Here is a 22297-nt window from a genome sequence, read left to right on the forward strand (position 1 = left end):
CATTGTTGAGTTTGTATTGGGGTCAAGCAGTATTGTAGAAGAAAATAAGGCGTTTAGGTTTTAGGTCATGTGTGAGTTGAAGAGTTAAGTTTTTAAGAACACAGGTTATGGGAGAACAAGGAGAAATGGAGGGTGGAAGGTTGCCCATTGTGAAGGCGGCAAGCCCAGAGAAAAGAGAGGGTAGAGACATGGGGGAGGGATGGTACTTGCCATCCAGAGGAGGTGGTACTTGCCACCAAGGGGAAGGATCAAGGCAGCCATCCCTGCAGCGATCAGACACCTCTGAAATGTGGGTGAATAATCAGGCAGGGGTCCCCTCAATGATTAAACACCAAGGGAAGACTGTCTTCCCGAGTCCGTGACTGGCCAGAGTTTTGGGTTCACAGATAAAATGTGTCTCCTATGTCTCTACCAGAAAGGGAAAGGAACCAAAATTAAAGAAGGGGGAGATTGAAGGGTGGAGGGATAGCGAGAGAGGTTGGAGAAGAGAGTGAAAAGACCACTTACCCGATTTGAAATTGGTGAGATGCTCCTTGGGCTTGTTGGTCTGAAGACCTGAGGTCGTAGGTGGATCTCCTCATGGAGTGAAGGCAAGGACAGGGGACTGGTCTCCCGAAGGAGTCCTCCTGTCCCAGGTTTCGGCACCAAATGTCACGCGCATCCATGTGAAGAGAGTCCACCAACAGGCTTTGTTTGAGCAACAAGGCTGTTTATTTCACCCGGGTGCAGGCAGGCTGAGTCCGAGAAAGCAGTCAGCAAAGGGTGGTAGGATTATCATTCGTTCTTAAAGGTTTGGGATAGGCGGTGGAGTTAGGAGCAATTTTTTGTGGGCAGGGTGTGAACCTCATGAAGTACATTCTCAAGGGTGGGGAGAATATGACAAAGTACCTTCTTAAGGGTGAGGGAATATCACAAAGTACATTATCGCAAGGGCGGGGAGGGTGTAAGGTCAATCGATCAGTGAGGGTGGGGCAGGAACAGATCACAATGGTGGAATGTCATCTTTTGTGGTTCTTCAGTTGCTTCAGGCCATCTGGATGTATATGTGCAGGTCACAGGGGATATGATGGCTCAGCTTGGGCTCAGAGGCCTGACATTTACAAGTATTATGTGAGACATGTCAGTTTAGCATGACAAGAAACATTAATGAATTCAAGAAAAGTTTGCCTCCTCTCCAAAACCAAAAGTGCATAACAGTGTGTTTAGCACATTTCTATTTAAAGTAATTTAAGATACGTGTTTACGACTTGTTTGAATACCATATACCATCCTTCAGAGGAATCACAACAAACTAGAAATAGCGATCGCCTCTGGACAGGGAATGCAGAATGGCAATGGGAGGCTTTTCACTGCGCACCATTTATATAATTTGAATTCCTCCTCTTGTGTACCTGTTACTGAACAGAAGGCTTTTGAGAGAGCTGGGGGAAGTAGCTGGTGTGGGGCAGGAAAGCTGAAGGTGCAGATGGGCAGGGGGCTGGTGCACCCTCCTGCCAAGCTCTACTGCCAGAGGCTCCACGGCCACCAGGCCTTTCTCAGAACTTTGGGATGGAGGAGAGCGGGGCCAGGGAAGCCTTTTAACAGAGCACCCTAAAAGATCTCAGGGGCTAGGGCTAGAGAGGGGAAAGGAGAAATCAAAGACCCTTGTTTAGCAGGTTTGACAACTGCAGATTAGTTTCAGGGAAACACCCCACCGTCCCCACCCCAGGACACTACGGCCTTAGACCTCCCCGATTCGGGCTTTGGAAACTGGTCAGCAGCACTCTGGAGGAGGCTGTTTTGAAGGGCCAAGGAGAGGGGCTGTCTGTCTGAGAATGAGGATGGCAGAAAGCGGCCTACACTTTTCAACCTCCCAAGACTACTAGGGTCGGGAGGCCCATGTAAGGGGACCCTACCATCTCGCTCGGGGAATGAGAACTTCCCTCCCCAGTAGCCTCCACCCCCGCCCCATGCCTCCCATCCCAAAATATCTGCTTGGCCCACATTCCAGCGCAACGCGGTGAAAGAGGTCCCTCGTGTGCCAGCGCGGACCCTCGCGCCCCTCCAGCCTGCAGCCAGACAGCCGCTCCTCCAGCGCGCAGGCGCAGGAAACAAAAACCACACCTCCCAGGCGGCCCCACCCCCCACCCCCGCCCGCGCCGTCCCTGCGCAGCCGCAGAGCAGAGGCTTCCGGGAACGCAGGCCTAGAGGCGGGGCGAGCGCACGCAGGGCGGAAGTTGGTTGCCGTCCTCTGTCCCCGCTGTTAGTGCAGCCGAGCCCCGCCGCCCGCGGGCACTGGAGCCAGCCCCGCAGCGGGTGAGTGACTCTGCGCCCGCAGCCGCCGGCGCCCTGCCCCCGTCACGGGCCCGGGTCCCCGTCCCGGAGCCTCCTGCCGCGTCCCGCCCTTGACCCCTCAGGCCCCCCTCCCGTCCCACCCGTGCGGGACCTGTGTCCCCTGACTCGCAGACTGGACTGGGACTCTGCCTTATGACCTGTGGGAAAGTCCTCTTCTTCCGACAGGCGGTGGACACCACCCCCTCTGACTTTTGGGACACCTCTTCCCTGGGACTAGCGTGGGGACCATTCCCCTCTGATTAGTGTGCCCCTTCCCCGCTCAGATTAGTGTGGGACACCCCCCCGATAACTTTGGGGACCATGCCCCTCTGACTACTGTGGGGCACCTCGCCCATCTGATTAGTGTGGGGCTCCTCCCCGCTCTGATTAGTGTGGGGACCATCCCCTCTGATTCATGTGGGACGCCTTCCCTCTGGTTAGTGTGAGGACCATCCCCCTCTGATTCATGTGGGACGCCTCCCCGCTCTGGCTCATTTGGGGCACCCCTCCTGGGAATGACCCCCTCTCACAGCCCTCTGACTTCACATACCCCTCCTGTGGTCTATGCAGGTTCTCTCTGGACTGATAAGGGAATTTTCTCCCTCTGACTGGCACTTTGTCACACCTGTAGCAGGCTCACCTTCCCCACCCCATCCCAGTCCTTGCTCTCCCTGGCCTCATCCAATTTGGAGTCCTCCTCCAGGCAGCACAACTCACTCCCATCTTTCTGCATGCAAATGATTCGCTCTCCCCACCATACCTGTCTCACACCCCTACTGCCATCCGGTCTGGATTCTCTCATCCTCAGGGACTGGCACCTCCTTGCCAGACCATATTGCCTGGTGCCTTTGCTTCTCCCTCCAAATGGTCTTTCTGTTGCCCTCTGTGTCCCTAGGTTTGGCACAGAGCACCTGTGACCACTCTTCTATCTGCCTCCAGCAGACACATCTCTCTCCCAGGCACCTTTCCCCCTTAGTGACCCCTGGAAAAGCAGTCTCTTAGTGCCCCAGCTCCATTTCTCATTTTTTCCTTGGGGTCGTATGCCCGACGGCCTCTCCTACCACATTGTCATCAAAGCGGGGGTTTGGGAATGTGAATCTCTTGGTGTCAAGTGAATCTGGCTAGCTCTCCAGTGTAAGGGCCCAGACTTGAAACAAGTGTCCGGTCGTAGAAGGCTCCTGAAAGGAAGCGGGTGCCGCAGCCCTTCAGGATCCACTGTCTCCCAGCTCCTCCTCCCTCTCCCTCTGAGGAGCTTTGCTGAGAAAGGTCCCTCCAGGCCTGGGCCGCAGACCCTCCCTCCAGCCCCACCCCAGCAGGACAGTCTGGCTGGAGCCTGTGGAATAGCAGTGGGGCTCCTCCCAGGTGCTCCTCCCTGCTGGCCTCAATGAGCCCTCTATCCGAGCACAGGCCCCTGCTGAAAGGCACATTGAAGGAGCCAACCCTCTCCCCTCTGGACGTGGCAAGGGTTTCCTGTCGGGGCAGCCCCAAGCATCTTCACGGCCAGGACTCAGGTGAAGCATGGATTTGTCCAGGCACTGTCATGAGGCCACCACAGCAGTGTGGGGACCAAATTCTAGTGTCACTTTTTCATGTCCAAATTAACCTGATCACAATAGAGAATGACACGTCACAAGATGGTAGAGGAAAGCATCCACTTGCAGCGGGATAGGACCCCTGGACCCTGGGATGCCTCACTGGAGGGGCTCGTCTGAGGTTTGATGCTTCTGTTCGCCAGAGGTCTCCTTTCTTCCCCTTAGGCTATAACCATATTTTCCTAGCCCATGGCTGCTTAGTCAATGTGTTGGTGTAAAAGCTCTTGGTACTCCAGAACGTTTTCACTCGCCTCTCACTGTGCATCTGGTCTGCAGGGCCTCCCTGAGCTGCAGAGGATGTGAGGAGACCCAGGGTGCGGTAGGAGCAGTTCTCCTTGCCCTGTGGGTGTCTTCACCCTGCCACCTGGATGTGACTTTCGAGGTGTGTGTGTGTGTGCCTGTGCAGGCTCCCACAAGTACATATGGCCCGTCATCGGAGTCTTGGTACTTTCTGGCAACCATATAGGTAGATAGGTAGATGTATAAATGCTGTAGTGTTTTCTCTTTCAAAAACAGAAGATCTGAGACTTGGAACTATTCGGATCATGAAATGGGTCAGTACTATCACAAGGAGGTCATTTTTCTATTGTTTGTCCAATGGTACCAGGATGCTGAGGAGACACAGCGTTGATTCTTTTCACTCAGTGCATTCTGAACTGTCGAGATTTTCTGGAAAGCTCTTATGAAATGCCAATATCAAGGGAATTAAAAACTTTTATATTAATTTTTAAGAATGTTCATGTTGATTTTCCTTTTACTTTAATCAAGATGGTTAATTAGGAGAAAATCATCCTGGCGATAGAGAAGTCTGGGCAGACGTTCTGTTTTTGCTTTTGGACCCTCCTCATCTCTGTCATGCGTGCAGTGGTCAAGTGGAGCACCTAGTTCCCAGGCAGGACACTGCTCCCACCGTCCTCTGGGATGGTTCTATGGGAAGTGAAGAAGGCACTGAAATCGGGCTTAAGAGTGTGTGATACCACCATGTGGGGGTGGGGCAGAGGTGAGACTGGGACCCCCTAGAATGGCTCTGCAGGTCTTGCTGGGTTGAATGAAAGTCCTGGCGATACAGCCTTTGTGTCCCAGGAGCCGGGCCCTGAGGAAGGCGTGAGGTAAGAGGGTGGCAGTAAGCAGGTGGGCTCGCGCAGGTGTGAAAGCCAACCCTGATCCAGGTCCAGCCCTGATCCAGGTCCACGGGGTGATGATCCCATCCCGTTATTTTCACACACCCTGGAAAAGGACACCTTCCCAGATGTGTGGTGCTGTTTGGAATGTGCCTTTCAGCTGAGAAGGTCACTTGTTGGCTAAAATTTCTCCGGGTGTAACATCGATAATACAAATTAAGCAGACGCAGCCTCTTTGCAATGCAGTAATTGCAAACCGGAGAGAGTTCTGAAGCTGTGTGCCCACCTCATAGACAGTGACTGGTCCTGGCCCGTGGAAAAACCTGGAGGCTCTTTCCCCTCTTCCTCCTGTGATTGGTGGAGGAACAGCTCCCCGAGATGTGCATGTCCTACCTTCTGAGCCTATGAATATGTCACATTACATGGCAAAAGGGAACTAAGGTTGCTAATCAGCTGACCTTAAAATAGTGAGGTGATCCTGGATTTTCCCAGGGAGCCCAGTTCACAGGGGCCTTAAGAACAGAAGAGGGAAGCAGAAGATCCAGAGGGAAATGATGGCCAAGAGGCTTAGGGAAGTGCAGTGGGCGGGCTTTGGAGAGTGAGGAGAGGCCACCAGGCAAGGAATGTGGGTGCCTCCGGAAGCTGGAAGAGGCATGGGAATGGATTGCCCCGAGAGCCTGAGAACGGAGTACAGCCAGCCCATGGCCCGTGTTAGACTTCTTTCCCACAGGACAGTGCCCGCTGCCTGCCGTGTGCCGGATACTAGGGGCTAGGAACTGGTGCAGAAGTCAGATCCTGAGCTTGACCTTTAAGGAGGGTGCTGTCTGTGGAGGTGGGATGGCCTAAAGGACAGACTCCCTGTGACCTTCTCCTTCCTTCCTGGCTTCCTTGTGCTGCCCACCCCCAAGCAGATTTGACGTGGAATTTGCTTTGCAGGTACAATAGCCTCACAAGTGCAGAAGCAGGGATCAGGTAACGTTTTCAAGGAGTCTGGCCCATAGCAGGCATTAATAAGTGTTTCTTTGAGATGCACCACCCGTGTTCTCTCAGATGCTGTTAGCATGAGTGTTTGAAGGCCGTTTGAAGGCCTTGGCTCCTGCCTCAGCCATGCTGGAGAGTCTGTAGGTCAGCAGGGTTTGCTCTGTACTGTGGCAGTGAACACAGTGGGCACTCTGAGGCCGGCCTGCCTGCTCTCTGAGTGAGGGAAGGGAAAGGAAGGTAGCTCTTCTCCAGAGATAAGGGGTTGGCGCACCTGCCACCTGCCTACCTGTCCCTTCCGAGGAGGTGGGGACTAGGATGTGGTGGCCTCTTAACAATGCTGTGACTTCCTGCCCTGCCTGGATCCTGAAAGGGAGGAGCCTGGCAGCCCTCAGTAAACCCGCTGGTTCTGCCACCTGTCCTATTCCACTCCTGCAGGAAGCTGGAGAAACAGACCCTCTTGGCTGTCTGCTGTCCAGGGAGTCGCTGCTCCCTTCATCACAGCCTTGCGCAGAGTGCAGCGGCAGGCCTGGGGATGGCCTCAGGAGGTAGGTGGCCCCTGAGCCTATGGCTTCTCCTGGGAAAGGGCAGCAGCAGGGAGAGGCCTCCTGGGTGTGCACAGAGAAAAGCACACTGTTTCCCTAACTCCCTGCTCCCTAACTCCCCGCTCCATAACTCCCTGCTCCCTAACTCCCCGCTCCATAACTCCCTGCTCCCTAACTCCCCCTCCCTAACTCCCCCTCCCTAACTCCCCTCTCCCTAACTCCCCCTCCCTAACTCCCCTCTCCCTAACTCCCCTCTCCCTAACTCCCCTCTCCCTAACTCCCCTCCCTAACTCCCCTCTCCCTAACTCTCCCCTCTCCCTAACTCCCTTCTCCCTAACTCCCCTCTCCCTAACTCCCCGCTCCCTAACTCCCCTCTCCCTAACTCCCCTCTCCCTAACTCCCCTCTCCCTAATTCCCCTCTCCCTAACTCTCCCCTCTCCCTAACTCCCCTCTCCCTAATTCCCCTCTCCCTAACTCCCCTCTCCCTAACTCCCCTCTCCCTAACTCCCCGCTCCCTAACTCCCCTCTCCCTAACTCCCCGCTCCCTAACTCTCCCCTCTCCCTAACTCCCCTCTCCCTAATTCCCCTCTCCCTAACTCCCCTCTCCCTAACTCCCCTCTCCCTAACTCCCGCTCCCTAACTCCCCTCTCCTAACTCCCCGCTCCCTAACTCCCCGCTCCCTAACTCCCCGCTCCCTAACTCCCCCCTCCCTAACTCCCCTCTCCCTAACTCCCCGCTCCCTAACTCCCCTCTCCCTAACTCCCCTCTCCCTTACTCCCCTCTCCCTAATTCCCCTCTCCCTAACTCTCCCCTCTCCCTAACTCCCCGCTCCCTAACTCCCCTCTCCCTAACTCCCCTCTCCCTTACTCCCCTCTCCCTAATTCCCTCCTCCCTAACTCTCCCTCTCCATAACTCCTCCCTGCTCCCTAACTCCCGCCCTCCATAACTCCCTGCTCCCTAACTCCCCCTCCCTAACTCCCCCTCCCTAACTCCCCTCTCCCTAACTCCCCCTCCCTAACTCCCCTCTCCCTAACTCCCCTCTCCCTAACTCCCCTCCTCCCTACTCCCCTCCCTCTCCCCTCTCTCCCTAACTCCCCTCTCCCTAACTCCCCTCTCCTAACTCCCCTCTCCCAACTCTCCCCTCTCCTAACTCCCTTCTCCCTAACTCCCCTCTCCCTAACTCCCCGCTCCCCGCTCCTAACTCCCCTCTCCCTAACTCCCCTCCCCTCTCCCTAACTCCCCTCTCCCTAATTCCCCTCTCCCTAACTCTCCCCTCTCCATAACTCCCTGCTCCCTAACTCCCCGCTCCATAACTCCCTGCTCCCTAACTCCCCCTCCCTAACTCCCCCTCCCTAACTCCCCTCTCCCTAACTCCCCCTCCCTAACTCCCCTCTCCCTAACTCCCCTCTCCCTAACTCCCCTCTCCCTAACTCCCCTCTCCCTAACTCCCCTCTCCCTAACTCCCCTCTCCCTAACTCTCCCCTCTCCCTAACTCCCTTCTCCCTAACTCCCCTCTCCCTAACTCCCCGCTCCCTAACTCCCCTCTCCCTAACTCCCTGCTCCCTAACTCCCCGCTCCCTAACTCCCCTCTCCCTAACTCCCCCCTCTCTAACTCCCCTCTCCGTTATTCCCCTCTCCCTAACTCCCCCCCTCTAACTCCCCTCTCCCTAACTCCCCTCTCCCTAACTCCCTGCTCCCTAACTCCCCGCTCCCTAACTCCCCTCTCCCTAACTCCCCCCCTCCCTAACTCCCCTCTCCCTAATTCCCCTCTCCCTAACTCCCCCCCTCTAACTCCCCTCTCCCTAACTCCCCGCTCCCTAACTCCCCCTCCCTAACTCCCCTCTCCCTAACTCCCTCTCCCTAACTCCCCCCCTCTAACTCCCCCTCTCCCTAATTCCCCTCTCCCTAACTCCCCCCCTCTAACTCCCCTCTCCCTAACTCCCCTCTCCCTAACTCCCCCTCCCTAACTCCCCTCTCCCTAATTCCCCTCTCCCTAACTCCCCCCCTCTAACTCCCCCTCTCCCTAACTCCCCTCTCCCTAACTCCCCTCCCCCCCGCTCCCTAACTCCCCTCCTCCCCGCTCCCTAACTCCCCTCTCCCTAATTCCCCTCTCCTAACTCCCCCCTCCCTAACTCCCCTCTCCCTAATTCCCCTCTCCCTAACTCCCCTCTCCCTAACTCCCCCCCTCTAACTCCCCTCTCCCTATCTCCCTCCCCTCTCCCTAACTCCCCGCTCCCTAACTCCCCGCTCCCTAACTCCCCTCTCCTAATTCCCCTCTCCTAACTCCCCCCTCCCTAACTCCCCCCTCCCTAACTCCCCTCTCCTTAACTCTCCCCTCTCTAACTCCCCTCTCCCTAACTCCCCTCTCCCTAACTCCCTGCTCCCTAACTCCTCGCTCCCTAACTCCCCTCTCCCTAACTCCCCCCTCTCTAACTCCCCTCTCCCTAACTCCCCTCTCCCTAATTCCCCTCTCCCTAACTCCCGCCCTCTAACTCCCCCCTCCCTAACTCCCCTCTCCCTAATTCCCCTCTCCCTAACTCCCCCCCTCTAACTCCCTTCTCCCTAACTCCCCTCTCCCTAACTCCCTGCTCCCTAACTCCCCGCTCCCTAACTCCCCTCTCCCTAATTCCCCTCTCCTAACTCCCCCCTCCCTAACTCCCCTCTCCCTAATTCCCCTCTCCCTAACTCCCCCCCTCTAACTCCCCTCTCCCTAACTCCCCGCTCCCTAACTCCCCTCTCCCTAATTCCCCTCTCCCTAACTCCCCTCTCCCTAACTCCCCTCTCCCTAACTCCCCTCTCCCTAACTCCCTGCTCCCTAACTCCCCGCTCCCTAACTCCCCTCTCCCTAATTCCCCTCTCCTAACTTCCCCCTTCTAACTCCCCTCTCCCTAACTCCCCGCTCCCTAACCCCCCCGCTCCCTAACTCCCCTCTCCCTAACTCCCCTCTCCCTAATTCTGGGAGTGTCCTGCGAGATGGACAGATGCCTCCATGGTGCCTTGTGAGCCTTTCAGGTGGTTGTCACTCCTATGAGTGCTCTCCAGGCAGCAGCAGGGGTCCTGTTGTAGGCCCGTGAGCCTGGGAGATAACTGGTTTGCAGCCCCGCTGAACAGGAGAGGCTGGCTGGCCAAGAACCCATGACTTTGCTGTAGTTCCTGAGTCCTCTTGTTGCTGATTATCTAAAATCAAACCATTACTCTGCAGGCACTGAGGTTGTGAAACTTCTTTTCACAATGAAGCCAGCATTTAAACTGCTTAAAGCTTTGAGGGGTGTAGGGAGAAGCCTCAGATGGGCCCCTTCTGGAAAGGACTTTGTCCATCTTGTGTCTTACCCTCGCTGGTTCATTTCTGTTGTTTCTGGCTGGCAACAAACAAAAGAACCCCCATACCCCCCACCCCCAAAAAAGAACCCAACTTTTTAAAGAACATGCAAACTCTTGCATGCAGCAGGTGCCAGCAGCCCAGCACCCCAGGCAGTCAGTGGTAGCTCATACACCAGCATGGGCTGTGGCAAAGGCATCTGATTTGAAATTTTTTGCAAAATAAAGGTAATTCCTTGGGGTCCTAAAGGAGAGATGAAGCCCAAGGGAAGATGTTCTGGTGCTGAAGTTAAAGGAGTTTTCTGGAAGGTACACAGAGTTCTTTTGTCACTAGAAGCAGTCAGTCCCTTGTTTAATCAAAGTGTCTGAGTCCCTGGCATCTTTGCCCCTCTGTTAGCTCTGGGGAATCAGCGTGACCTCGAGGTAGCACTGACCACATGGGGCTGTTCAAAGTCTGTCTCCCACACTGTGCTGAGCTCCTGGGGGAAAGGCCCCTGCCTCTGTCACACTGATTCCCCAGAGGGCCAGAGACGCAGGGACTCAAGGCACCTCTGGTTCCATGTGGTCAGAGGACATGAGCCTCCCGGGTGGGGAGCATGTGCCGCAGTGTAGATGCCAGGAGTCTGGAATGGGAAGGCGTGCAGGGTTGCACAGCGACCTGGGAGGTCCCGCTCCCGGGAGGGCAGCTGGAAAAACCCAGTGAGGCTTTCTCTGCAGGCTGAGACGTTTGTCCTTTAGATGGAAGGCATTGGGATCTACTAGAGTTTGAATCCAGGTTTGCTTTTTGGAAAAATCATTCTGTCAGTTTTGTGGAGGGTGATTTGAGATGGTCTTGACCAGGGATCTGTCAAGGGACAGGGAGTCGATATTTTCAGCCTCCACAGTCTGTTGGGACCACTCAACGGTGTAGCCAGAATCAGCATGCCAAGGAGGAGTCCTAGCCGGCTTTAATCAGCCACATCTACACAGCAGGCCGCCTCTACACAGCAGGCCGCCTCTACACAGCAGGCCGTCTCTCCACACCAGGCCGCCTCTCCACACCAGGCCGCATCTCCACACCAGGCCTCATCTACACAGCAGGCCGCCTCTCCACACCAGGCCGCCTCTACACAGCAGGCCGCCTCTCCACACCAGGCGTCATCTTCACAGCAGGCCGCCTCTCCACACCAGGCCGCCTCTCCACACCAGGCCTCATCTTCACAGCAGGCCGCCTCTCCACACCAGGCCGCCTCTCCACACCAGGCCGCCTCTACACACCAGGCCGCCTCTCCATACCAGGCCGCCTCTCCACACCAGGCCGCATCTCCACAGCAGGCCTCATCTTCACAGCAGGCCGCCTCTACACAGCAGGCCGCCTCTCCACACCAGGCCGCCTCTCCACACCAGGCCGCCTCTCCACACCAGGCCTCATCTTCACAGCAGGCCGCCTCTACACACCAGGCCGCCTCTACACAGCAGGCCGCCTCTACACAGCAGGCCGCCTCTCCACACCAGGCCGCCTCTACACACCAGGCCGCCTCTACACAGCAGGCCGCCTCTACACAGCAGGCCACCTCTCCACACCAGGCCGCCTCTACACACCAGGCCGCCTCTACACAGCAGGCCGCCTCTACACAGCAGGCCGCCTCTCCACACCAGGCCTCATCTTCACAGCAGGCCGCCTCTCCACACCAGGCCGCCTCTCCACAGCAGGCCTCATCTTCACAGCAGGCCGCCTCTCCACACCAGGCCGCCTCTCCACACCAGGCCTCATCTTCACAGCAGGCCGCCTCTCCACACCAGGCCTCATCTTCACACCAGGCCGCATCTCCACACCAGGCCTCATCTTCACAGCAGGCCGCCTCTCCACACCAGGCCGCCTCTCCACACCAGGCCGCCTCTCCACACCAGGCCGCATCTCCACAGCAGGCCTCATCTCCACAGCAGGCCGCCTCTACACAGCAGGCCGCATCTACACAGCAGGCCGCATCTACACAGCAGGCCGCCTCTCCACACCGGGCCGCCTCTCCACACCGGGCCTCATCTTCACAGCAGGCCGCCTCTCCACACCAGGCCGCCTCTACACACCAGGCCGCATCTCCACAGCAGGCCTCATCTTCACAGCAGGCCGCCTCTACACACCAGGCCGCCTCTACACAGCAGGCCGCCTCTCCACACCAGGCCGCCTCTCCACACCAGGCCGCCTCTCCACACCAGGCCGCCTCTCCACACCAGGCCGCATATCCACACCAGGCCTCATCTTCACAGCAGGCCGCCTCTCCACACCAGGCCGCCTCTCCACACCAGGCCGCCTCTCCACACCAGGCCGCATCTCCACACCAGGCCTCATCTTCCCAGCAGGCCGCCTCTACACAGCAGGCCGCCTCTACACAGCAGGCTGCCTCTCCACAGCAGGCTGCCTCTCCACACCAGGCCTCATCTTCACAGCAGGCCGCCTCTCCACACCAGGCCGCCTCTACACACCAGGCCGCATCTACACAGCAGGCCGCATCTACACAGCAGGCCGCCTCTCCACACCGGGCCGCCTCTCCACACCGGGCCTCATCTTCACAGCAGGCCGCCTCTCCACACCAGGCCGCCTCTACACACCAGGCCGCATCTCCACAGCAGGCCTCATCTTCACAGCAGGCCGCCTCTACACACCAGGCCGCCTCTACACAGCAGGCCGCCTCTCCACACCAGGCCGCCTCTCCACACCAGGCCGCCTCTCCACACCAGGCCGCCTCTCCACACCAGGCCGCATATCCACACCAGGCCTCATCTTCACAGCAGGCCGCCTCTCCACACCAGGCCGCCTCTCCACACCAGGCCGCCTCTCCACACCAGGCCGCATCTCCACACCAGGCCTCATCTTCCCAGCAGGCCTCCTCTACACAGCAGGCCGCCTCTACACAGCAGGCTGCCTCTCCACAGCAGGCTGCCTCTCCACACCAGGCCTCATCTTCACAGCAGGCCGCCTCTCCACACCAGGCCGCCTCTACACACCAGGCCGCATCTCCACACCAGGCCTCATCTTCACAGCAGGCCGCCTCTACACAGCAGGCCGCCTCTCCACACCAGGCCTCATCTTCACAGCAGGCCGCCTCTCCACACCAGGCCGCCTCTACACACCAGGCCGCCTCTCCACACCAGGCCGCCTCTACACACCAGGCCGCCTCTCCACACCAGGCCGCCTCTCCACAGCAGGCCTCATCTTCACAGCAGGCCGCCTCTACACAGCAGGCCGCATCTACACAGCAGGCCGCATCTCCATAGCAGGCCTCATCTTCACAGCAGGCCGCCTCTACACAGCAGGCCTCATCTACACAGCAGGCTGCATCTACACAGCAGGCCACCTCTATACACCAGGCCACAACTACATACCAGGCAGCACAGGCCGCATCTACACACCAGGCGGGAGACTGGATTTGGCCCACAGGTGGTAGTTTGCGACCCTCCCAGCAGGCGAGAGGGCACTTGTAGGGTGAGTGAGAAGCAGTAGCGGTCAACCCCTGTGCAAAGTTCTGTAACCTGAGCATCCGGCGTGGCCGTCAGCATGGCTCTGGGAAGTAAACTGCAACAGCAGTCCCTTGGCTGAGCCCAGACGGTCTAGATCGGGGTGTCCAATCTTTTGGCTTCCCTGGGCCACATTGGAAGAAGAATTGTCTTGGGCCACATATAAAATCCACTGATAGCTGATGAGCTTAACAAAAAAATCTCATCTCATCATGTTTTAAGAAAGTTTATGAATTTGTGTTGGGCCGCATGTTGGGCAAGCTTGGTCTAGATCTTTAGACCAAGACTCAGTCATTAGGATGAGACAGAACTGGAGCCGAGGCTGTGTGGATGGGGAGAAGGGAGCCAAGTCTAGAGCTGGGTGGGACACGTGGGGCTGGGGAGGGAGGAGGGCTAGGATGAATTGCTTCCCAGGATGGCTCCTGAGGGCTGGGAGCGCGGGAGCCAGGACAGGGAGTTCCTGAGCAGGACCTGGTTTGTGGTGCCTGTGGATGTCAGATGAGGAGACTGAGAGACTGGGTCAGGCTAGAAAGGCATGGGGGTCTTCACCTTAGAGGGAGGGCAGGCCCTGGGAGAGGTCACTGGGCTGCCAGCACTCGGGGCTGAGAAGACCTGCCTGGGGAGGCCCGCAAAGAGCACCTCCCTTCCTTGAGGACGGACACGGAGGATGTGCTCACTGGGTTTGCTGCTGGTGAAGGCTTCCGGTGGCTGCCTCTGAGGATTAGCTGAGAGGGGAGGAGAGGGTGTGGGTGTGGGTACTTTTGCACCATGGTGGGCGAGGGGGCCTGGGCAGGGGTGGGAAGGAACAGAGGTGCCGGGGACTCAGGGAAGGGTTTTCATTCTTTCGTAGATGTGCCATTTATTCAGTAGCAGTTGAGTGTCTGTGGGAGTGTAGGGTCTGGAGGTAAAATGGTGACAAGGTGGGCGACTTGGGTGGCCTGTGGATGGAAGGGAGGAACCAGAAGCGCAGGTGCCCGGCAGCTTGGGGAACTGACCTGAGTGGCAGGTGTGGGCCCCACCTAAGGGCCTCGGCTGCTGAAGGTGGCCACAGAGTGGTCTCCTGGGAGAAGTGGGCCGGAGATTTGACAGGAATGGTGAAGGTGAGGACAGTGGCTCTCCGGAGTGCTGGGGGAGTTGAACAGGGAAGAACATGAGGGTTCCAGGGGCTGGTGACAACAATACATCACAATGTCTGACAGTAGTCTATGCCGGTACATACCATCATTCCGTGCCGGCAGGCACCGTCGTTCTATGCTGGCAGGCCGCGTCGTTCTGTGCCGGCAGGCAGCGTCTTCCTGGGCCTGCAGCTCAGATGTGGCAGCTGATCAACTTGATCCAGGCCGCGGGTTCACAGTATGACTGAGGTGGGCCCCGGCAGAGTGCAGAGGGGCTGTTGAAGAAGTGGCTAATGGCCCACCTGGCATCTGTTTCCCTTCAGCCAGTGTGCACAGACCGTCTGCTTCCTGCCTGGCAGTGCGTTCAGGTGCTGGGTCTGTGACAGTGGCCAGGTTCCTGCCCTGGGAGCAGAAATAATCACCTAGCCAGGCAGGGGCGGTGGGAGAGCCAGAGCCACATGGGAGGAAGGGTGAGTAGGCGAGTCTTCCCAGGGAGTTGATGCCCTGTAGGAGAGACCGAGCCGCCGGTGGGAAGAGCAGGCCCGACTGTTCCAGGCAGGGGGAACTGCAGGCTCTGCCAGGGCCAGTGTGGTCAGGGGACAGAAGGAGGTTCATGTAGCCAGCCGGCAGGCAGAGGAGATGGTGCAGTGTGAGGGCTGAGCGGGAGCAGAGCAGAGTGGGTTCACCCCAGGAGCTGAGGAAGCCACTGAAGCTGGGAGTGTGCCATCTGATGGATGCCACTTCATGGCAGGTGGCGAGAGGGAGTGTCAGGGGATGTTGGGGGGGGCAGCTGGCATAGCAACTTCATGGGAGGGTAGGGGAGTGTCGGGGCGGAGAGGCAGCTGATGGGTGGAGGGAGGCAGCCAGCGTGGCATGGTGAGGAAGGGCCATGGAAGAGGACAGAACCTGCCCACAGAGTCAGTGCTGAGGAAGGAAAATGGAGGATGAGGCCAGTCAGGTTTTTCGTGGTGGCAGTGGCTTATGTTTTTATCGAAGTGTAATATCCACACAGAAAAGCACATCTCCAGGGTCCTGAGAGAGCTTGAAGCAGACCACCGTGGACATGGTGGCCACCCATCCCCACTGCCCTTCCCGAGGGGAGATGAGGAGCAGGTAGGCTTGAGGGAGGAGCTACATGGGACTCATGTCTTGAAACGTCTAAGACGCATGTCAGAAATGCAGGTAGGTGGGAGTGTGAGTGCTCGCACCTATAATCCCAGCACTCTGGGAGGCGAAGACAGGAGGATCACTTGAGCCCAGCAGTTCAAGACCAGCCTGGACAATATAACGAGGCCTCATCTCTATAAAAAAATTGAAAATTAGCTGTGCACCAGGTGCAGTGGCTCACGCCTGTAATCCCAGCACTCTGGGAGGCCAAGGCAGGTGGATCACTTGAGGTCGGGAGTTGGAGACCAGCCTGACCAACATGGAGAAACCCCATCTCTACTAAAAATACAAAATTAGCCAGGCGTGGTGGTGCGTGCCTGTAATCCCAGCTACTAGGGAGTCTGAGGCAGGAGAATCGCTTGAACCCGGGAGGCAGAGGTTGCAGTGAGCCGAGATTGCACCATTGCACTCCAGCCTGGGTAACAAGAGGAAAACTCTGTCTCAAAAGAAAAAAAAAAAAAGATTAGCTGTGCATGGTGGCACACGCCTGTAGTCCCAGCTACTTGGGAGGCTGAGGTGGGAGGATTGCTTGAGCCTCAGAGGTTGCGGCTGCAGTGAGCGTGATCACACCACTGCAATCCAGCCTGGGTGACAGAGCGAGGCCCTGTCTAAAAAAAACAAAGAAAGTAGAAAGAAATGTAGGTAGGATTTGCATAGGAGGTAAGACAGAGTAATTCAGAGCTCAGCAGAGACTTCCTGGGCCTGGCTGGGGTTTTGAAGCCTTGGGGCTAGAAAAGGGACAGGGAGGGGCAGGGCCTGGGCGTGGTCAGAGGAGGATGTCCAGCACTGGGAACTTCAGCCTTGCTGCCAGGAAGGCCCCGGTGACCAGCCCTGTGACCACCTCAGGGGGTCCTGAGAGGCCTGCTCCTTAAAGGGAGCATGGAGTCTTCCCTGCCGGCCCGGAGGAACGGCTGGCAGCCCGCCTCTGCTGTTAGGAGGCTCACTCTGAGCAGCAGGCCCCACATATGTGCCTTGTTCACTCCTTGAACCTGACCCTGGGGCTAAAACCTAAGACTGTCTGAAAGTTCCATGTGGAACTGTCACCCTGTTTTTGCATCTTCTCAGCCAAGCAGCCTGCAGCGTGGAGAAGGGGGTTTCTCTGGTGGGGGTGTCTGTTGCTGGCTGCCATGCACCAGGGCCTCACGGTCCACATATTTGGGGCCCAGAATTGCACAGAGCCACTGGAGTCCCCAAGCCCTTCCCAGGCGCCCTGGCAGGGAGGACAGCGTCTGCCCATAAAGGCACATGTTTGCTGCTTTGTTATTTTCTCAAGGAGGACCCAGCCAAGGAAGCTTCTCAGGCCAGGATTCACTGGGTTATAGTTGGAGGGCCGAGATATGGAACCAGAGCACTGGGAGCCGTCTCCCCATGCCCCATTGTGGTACTTGGCGGCTGTCCAGAGACAGGCAGCTCTCACCAAGGCGGCGCAGATGCGGGCCTGGCGCCCTGTGGCTGCACTGAGCCATCATGCTGTATGCCCAGGAAGTGGGGTTGGCGGCAGTGGTGAAGGGCTGCAGTTCCTGGCCGCCACCAGCATCCTGACCCCAGGACTCTGCCACAGAGCCACGCCTGGGGTGGCGGGTGACCTGGGAGAGGCCTGCGGCCTGGCTTGGCTGCACATTGAGCTCAGCAGTTCTTTGGAGCCAAGGCACAGACACGCTGGCCTCCAGGCAGCCCGAGCCGCTCAGACTGTGGTCCCTGCAGTCATTTGCATTAATATAAAGGCACCAGGGGACAGACACTGCCTAAAACAACAACAGATACAAAAAAGAAGGAGGGTTTGTATTTGGTTTGGATCTGTTTTGTATTCAAATGCTTCAAGGAGCCTAACCCAGAGGAAGTGGAGACTCCTTCACTTTACTGCACATCTGTCTGCTCCAGGCCAGGCACTGTTCTAGGAGCCAGGATACAGGTGGAGACAGAAACAAACAGACCAATAACGGTATGCAATACTCTGACGTCAGGTGGGGACAAGGGCCAAGGACCCAGGGACGAAGGGTGATGTCGGGTGATGTCGGTGGCAGGGCAGTCAGAGAGGGCTTCTTGGATGAGGCGGCATTTGAGTAAAATACAGACCTGTATGTACCCTGTCTGTGATCCTATCCCACCTCAACCTGTCAACCTTCCCCTCCTACCTGACTCCCCTGCACTTCTCTCTAGAGGGACCACAGAGCACCAACCTGCATGGAACTTCCTTCTCTCACTCAGCTTCCCACCTTGCCACCTGGGACAGGGGAGATGGAATAATTTTGCTCTGGAAAGACTTCACGTCTTGCTGAATGAAAGCAAGCAAAGATACTGCTAGAGTTGGGGATTAATTAAGCCAAGGGAGTAAGAATGGCCACGAAGTAGGGAAATACTGTTTCTTCCGGAAAAGTCAGCCACCAGCGCCTGCAGCTTCAGGAACTGAGACGTGACTGTGCTTGCGGGGGCGCTGACTTCTCTCCTCCCTCCCTGGCTGTGCAGGTCCCGCCTGACTGTCACGCTGATGCCCGTGCAGCCATCTGAGCACTCGGAATGGAATGAGTCTATGCACTCCCTCCGGATAAGTGTGGGGGGCCTTCCTGTGCTGGCGTCCATGACCAAGGCCGCGGACCCCCGCTTCCGCCCCCGCTGGCGGGTGATCCTGCCGTCCTTTGTGAGTGCCGCCATCCTCTGGTTGCTCTGCTCCCACCGCCCGGCCCCCGGCAGGCCCCCCACGCACAATGCACACAACTGGAGGCTCAGCCAGGTGCCCACCAACTGGTACAATGACACCTACCCCCTGTCTCCCCCGCAAAGGACACCGGCTGGGATTCGGTACCGAATCGCAGTTATCGCAGACCTGGACACAGAGTCAAGGGCCCAGGAGGAAAACACCTGGTTCAGTTACCTGAAGAAGGGCTACCTGACCCTGTCAGACAGTGGGGACAAGGTGGCTGTGGAGTGGGACAAAGGCCATGCGGTCCTGGAGTCCCACCTGGCGGAGAAGGGGAGAGGCATGGAGCTCTCCGACCTGATTGTCTTCAATGGGAAACTCTACTCCGTGGATGACCGGACGGGGGTTGTCTACCAGATCGAAGGCAGCAAAGCCGTGCCCTGGGTGATCCTGTCCGACGGCGACGGCACCGTGGAGAAAGGTAACTGGACCCCGAGGTTTCTATGGAGGTGTGGGTGGGGAGTGGGGCTCAGGGCCTGGCTGGCAAACACAGGCACACAGGAAAGAATTCACACACCCAGAAGCCAGCGACGGGGTGAGGGAGCACTTCTCCCTCTTGCTGTGACCTACGGCCCCCTTACCATGAGCCAGGAGCGTAGCCTACTGTCACTTCACACTGAGCAGTTTCTAGGAGTAAGAGCTTACTGCTAGAGGCCTGCGGGAGACGTGGGGAATCTTTCCAGGATGTTTTAGGCTGTATCCGCTGCTGCTCTGAAAGCCTCTGAGAACACAGCCCTTTTTACACCTTCAAAGGTTCTCAAGATCACACTGGGAGGTACCCACCAGGAGCCTTACCTTGAAAGCCATGGGGTCAGATGGTTCTCACTCAAAACCCAGACTTTGGTTTCATGTTACTGCAGGGTAAACGGCTGCCCAGCCCTCCTCTCCCTGAACCCCAGCAGGGGCAGGGCATGTGTGAGCTGCAGCAACCCTCCTGGAGTGGAGCCTAATGCCAGCCTCTTTGTTCACCAGAAAGGAGGTGCTGCTTCCACAGGGCAGGGATAGGCTTTGGGTAGGCACGGTGGCCAGTGTCTTCCTCCAGGGAGGAGCTGGGGAGGCGCGAAGGACGCTGGCAGAGGAGCTGCCAGCTCCTCTGAGTTCCGTTTGTCTGAGCTGGCAGTGGATCCCCACCTTCTAGAAAGCGGAAGGCCACCGCAGGCTGTCTGAGGTCAAGGAGGAACTGCCCTAAACAATGGCCACACAGTTCATGGCCGGCCAGGCCCTCGCCACACCCGGTGAGAAAGTCTTCAGTGTTTGCCCAGGGCTGGGCAGGGGACCGACCTCACCTGAGGTATCAAAGTGTTGCTTCCTGCCTTGCACTTGTCAGGGTTTTAGGCAACCCTACTGTAGTTCTGTCCTTCCCTTGGATAGGGAGGAAAGCGGGGTAAAGGGAGCTTTGGGGTTGGGCTGTGCTCAGGTCATCCGGGAGGGACGAAAGACCCAGGGGTGGAGAATGTCTCATCGCACAAGGGGCCAGGAGATGGCAGGTCCCTCCAGGGCCCTGCAGAGAAGCCGCTGTGGTCTCAGGCAGTTCAGGGGGCGCAGCTCCAGCTCTCAGGGGCAAGAAGCTGGCAAAATTTGGGGAAAACAAACAGAAGTTAGAACACCAGGGTGTAGAGATGATAAGAATACACTGGAAGAACACAGGCTCCCACACAGGCTGAGCTGTGGCAGCCTTCAAAGTTAGGCTTATTTTAAATAAATCAGTTTAAAAAAAGCAAAAACAGCTTCTGAACAAATCCACTGGAAGGAAGCCTGGGAGCCCCAGCGCCCTGCCCCTCTCCGGCCGCTGGCGTCAGAGTGATGCCCCGTGAGACCTCAGGTGTGGCCGAGGGCAGCACACGCACACCCCTGGGACACGCGCGCCCCCTCGGAGTGCTGTCCCTTCTCAGCTTTTCTACCCTATAAGGATAATCCTGAGGTTGGGGGTTACGGCTTGAGGAGCGGGGAGTTGGGGATCAGAGATGACTTGATAGTGGTCACTGAACCTTCAGGAGCTGTGGGGAGGGCAGCCGACCAGCCCTGGGCAGGAGCCAGGTGCAGGGCCTGAGGACACTGCTCTGCTTGGCCAGGCTTCAAGGCCGAGTGGCTGGCAGTGAAGGACGAGCATCTGTACGTGGGCGGCCTGGGCAAGGAGTGGACGACCACCACGGGCGACGTGGTGAACGAGAACCCGGAGTGGGTGAAGGTGGTGGGCTACAAGGGCAGCGTGGACCACGAGAACTGGGTGTCCAACTACAATGCTCTGCGGGCCGCCGCTGGCATCCGGCCGCCAGGTGAGAGACGCCTGCCCCAGCCTGCAGCATGGCTTCCACAGCCTGCTCGCTGGGAACCTGCTTCCTCCTGCATTTGCCTCCAAGACCCTTTTTTTTTTTTAGACAAAGTCTTGCTCTGTCACCCAGGCTGGAGTGGAGTGGCGCAATCTCAGCTCACTGCAACCTGCACCTCCTGGGTTCAAATGATTCTTCTGCCTCAGCCTCTGCAGTAGCTGGGACTACAGGTGTGCACCACCATGCCCGGCTAATTTTTGTCTTTTTAGTGGAGACAGGGTTTCACCATGTTGCCCAGGATGGTCTCGAACTCCTGACTTCAGGTAATCTGGTGATCCACCTGCCTCGGCCTCCCAAATTTCTGGGATTACGGGCGCGAGCCTCCGCACCCAGCCTCCAAGGCCCGTTTCTTGCTTGATTTTAGTGATTTTGGTTGCCTCTGATGGTGGCTCCCCTCAGGCCAGTGGATTCTGGCGGCAAACGAGCCGTTTTCTCTTTCTTGTCCCAATCACCCCAGCAGCTGGCCTCCCCGCATCCCCGCCTGTGGCCCCGTTGTCTGCACTGCTGGATCAGGCCCTGTCCCCACCCCTGGTGCTGGGCCATGGTGCCTCACACCAACATAGGGCCGGCAGCACTTTGGCCTCCCCTTAGTCAGGATGGCGTAGGCCTTAGGTGCCTGAGGTTCAGGAGGAAGTGACTGAGTCTGTGCCTTGGGCACCAGACCTGTCTCCTCTTCCTTGCAGCCTCAAGGCAGCCTCCCCACCCGATCCCTCCCCACCTCCAATGGGGGTTTGTTCCCTTTCCTTGGGCTCCTCTGGCTCAGCCCCAAGGAGGCGCCGATGAGCTGAAATCCCTGAGATTCCTGATGCAGCTCGCAGGCAGCTCTTGGGGGAACGGGAGGAGGCTTCGGGGAGGGGGTGCTGCAGGTTCCCTGCGTGGGGTAACTGAGAACACAAAACCCTCCAGAAGCCTGGAGAGCAGGGGGGCGGGTTGCTGTGGGCTGGCGAGCCCTGGTGGTCGCAGCCCCATGCCTGCTACTCGCACGGCCTGATGGCGTGGGGCTGGGCACGCCAGGCTGCATGCGTGTCTGACCCACAGTCACCCGGTTCCCAGGCTACCTCATCCATGAGTCTGCCTGCTGGAGTGACACGCTGCAGCGCTGGTTCTTCCTGCCACGCCGTGCCAGCCAGGAGCGCTACAGCGAGAAGGACGACGCGCGTAGGGGCGCCAACCTGCTGCTGAGCTCCTCCCCCGACTTCGGCAACATCGCTGTGAGCCACGTGGGGGCAGTGGTCCCCACTCATGGCTTTTCGTCCTTCAAGTTCATCCCCAACACTGATGACCAGATCATTGTGGCCCTCAAGTCCGAGGAGGACAGCGGCAGAGCCGCCACCTACATCATGGCCTTCACGCTGGACGGGCGCTTCCTCCTGCCAGAAACCAAGATCGGAAGCGTGAAGTATGAAGGCATCGAGTTCATTTAACTCGAAATGGAGGCTCTGGGCAAGGCCGTCGCTGGGCAAGGCCGTCGCTGGGCAAGGCCGTCGCTGGGCAAGGCCGTCGGGACTCAGCTTTTATAAAACCAGCTTTGTTTTCTTTTTTTTTTTTTTTTTTTTTTTTTTTTTGAGACGGAGTCTCGCTCTGTCTGTCGCCCGGGCTGGAGTGCAGTGGCCGGATCTCAGCTC

The 22297-nt window shown here is 57.8% G+C and overlaps 1 protein-coding gene and 1 long non-coding RNA gene across 5 annotated transcripts; one reads left to right on the forward strand and one right to left on the reverse strand.

The window, feature by feature from the left end:
- Nucleotides 1-2201: 2201 nt before the first annotated feature.
- CANT1 (calcium activated nucleotidase 1) lies at nt 2202-22245 on the forward strand. 4 transcript variants are annotated; one of them, XM_030922658.1, is made up of 5 exons: nt 2218-2295; nt 6443-6552; nt 17805-18763; nt 20415-20618; nt 21726-22245. In XM_030922658.1, exons 3-5 carry the CDS (start codon nt 18133-18135, stop codon nt 22094-22096), a joined length of 1206 nt encoding a protein of 401 aa, XP_030778518.1. In that variant the 5' UTR covers nt 2218-2295; nt 6443-6552; nt 17805-18132; the 3' UTR covers nt 22097-22245. The 4 variants fall into 4 exon arrangements, with proteins under 4 accessions (XP_010380240.1, XP_030778518.1, XP_010380239.1 ...); XM_010381937.2 differs by having other exon boundaries at nt 18111-18763; XM_010381938.2 differs by lacking the exon at nt 6443-6552 and having other exon boundaries at nt 2202-2295; nt 18111-18763.
- On the reverse strand, nt 13977-14802 carry LOC115894745. Its single transcript, XR_004054893.1, has 3 exons — nt 14582-14802; nt 14358-14487; nt 13977-14087 (listed from the first exon to the last, which is right to left on the reverse strand). It is a non-coding gene; the product is annotated as an uncharacterized LOC115894745 (long non-coding RNA).
- Nucleotides 22246-22297: the final 52 nt, after the last annotated feature.

This window comes from Rhinopithecus roxellana, chromosome 19 (assembly GCF_007565055.1).
Source record: "Rhinopithecus roxellana isolate Shanxi Qingling chromosome 19, ASM756505v1, whole genome shotgun sequence".
NCBI classification, from domain to species: domain Eukaryota; kingdom Metazoa; phylum Chordata; class Mammalia; order Primates; family Cercopithecidae; genus Rhinopithecus; species Rhinopithecus roxellana.

What these genes read in the sequence shown, in the direction of transcription:
- CANT1 (XM_010381938.2), top strand. Translation starts at nt 18,133, where the DNA reads ATGCCCGTGCAGCCATCTGAGCACTCGGAATGGAATGAGTCTATGCAC. An exon ending in CGACGGCACCGTGGAGAAAG is followed by an intron (nt 18,764 to 20,414) that starts GTAACTGGACCC and finishes CTGCTTGGCCAG; the next exon opens with GCTTCAAGGCCGAGTGGCTG. An exon ending in CGCTGGCATCCGGCCGCCAG is followed by an intron (nt 20,619 to 21,725) that starts GTGAGAGACGCC and finishes CCCGGTTCCCAG; the next exon opens with GCTACCTCATCCATGAGTCT.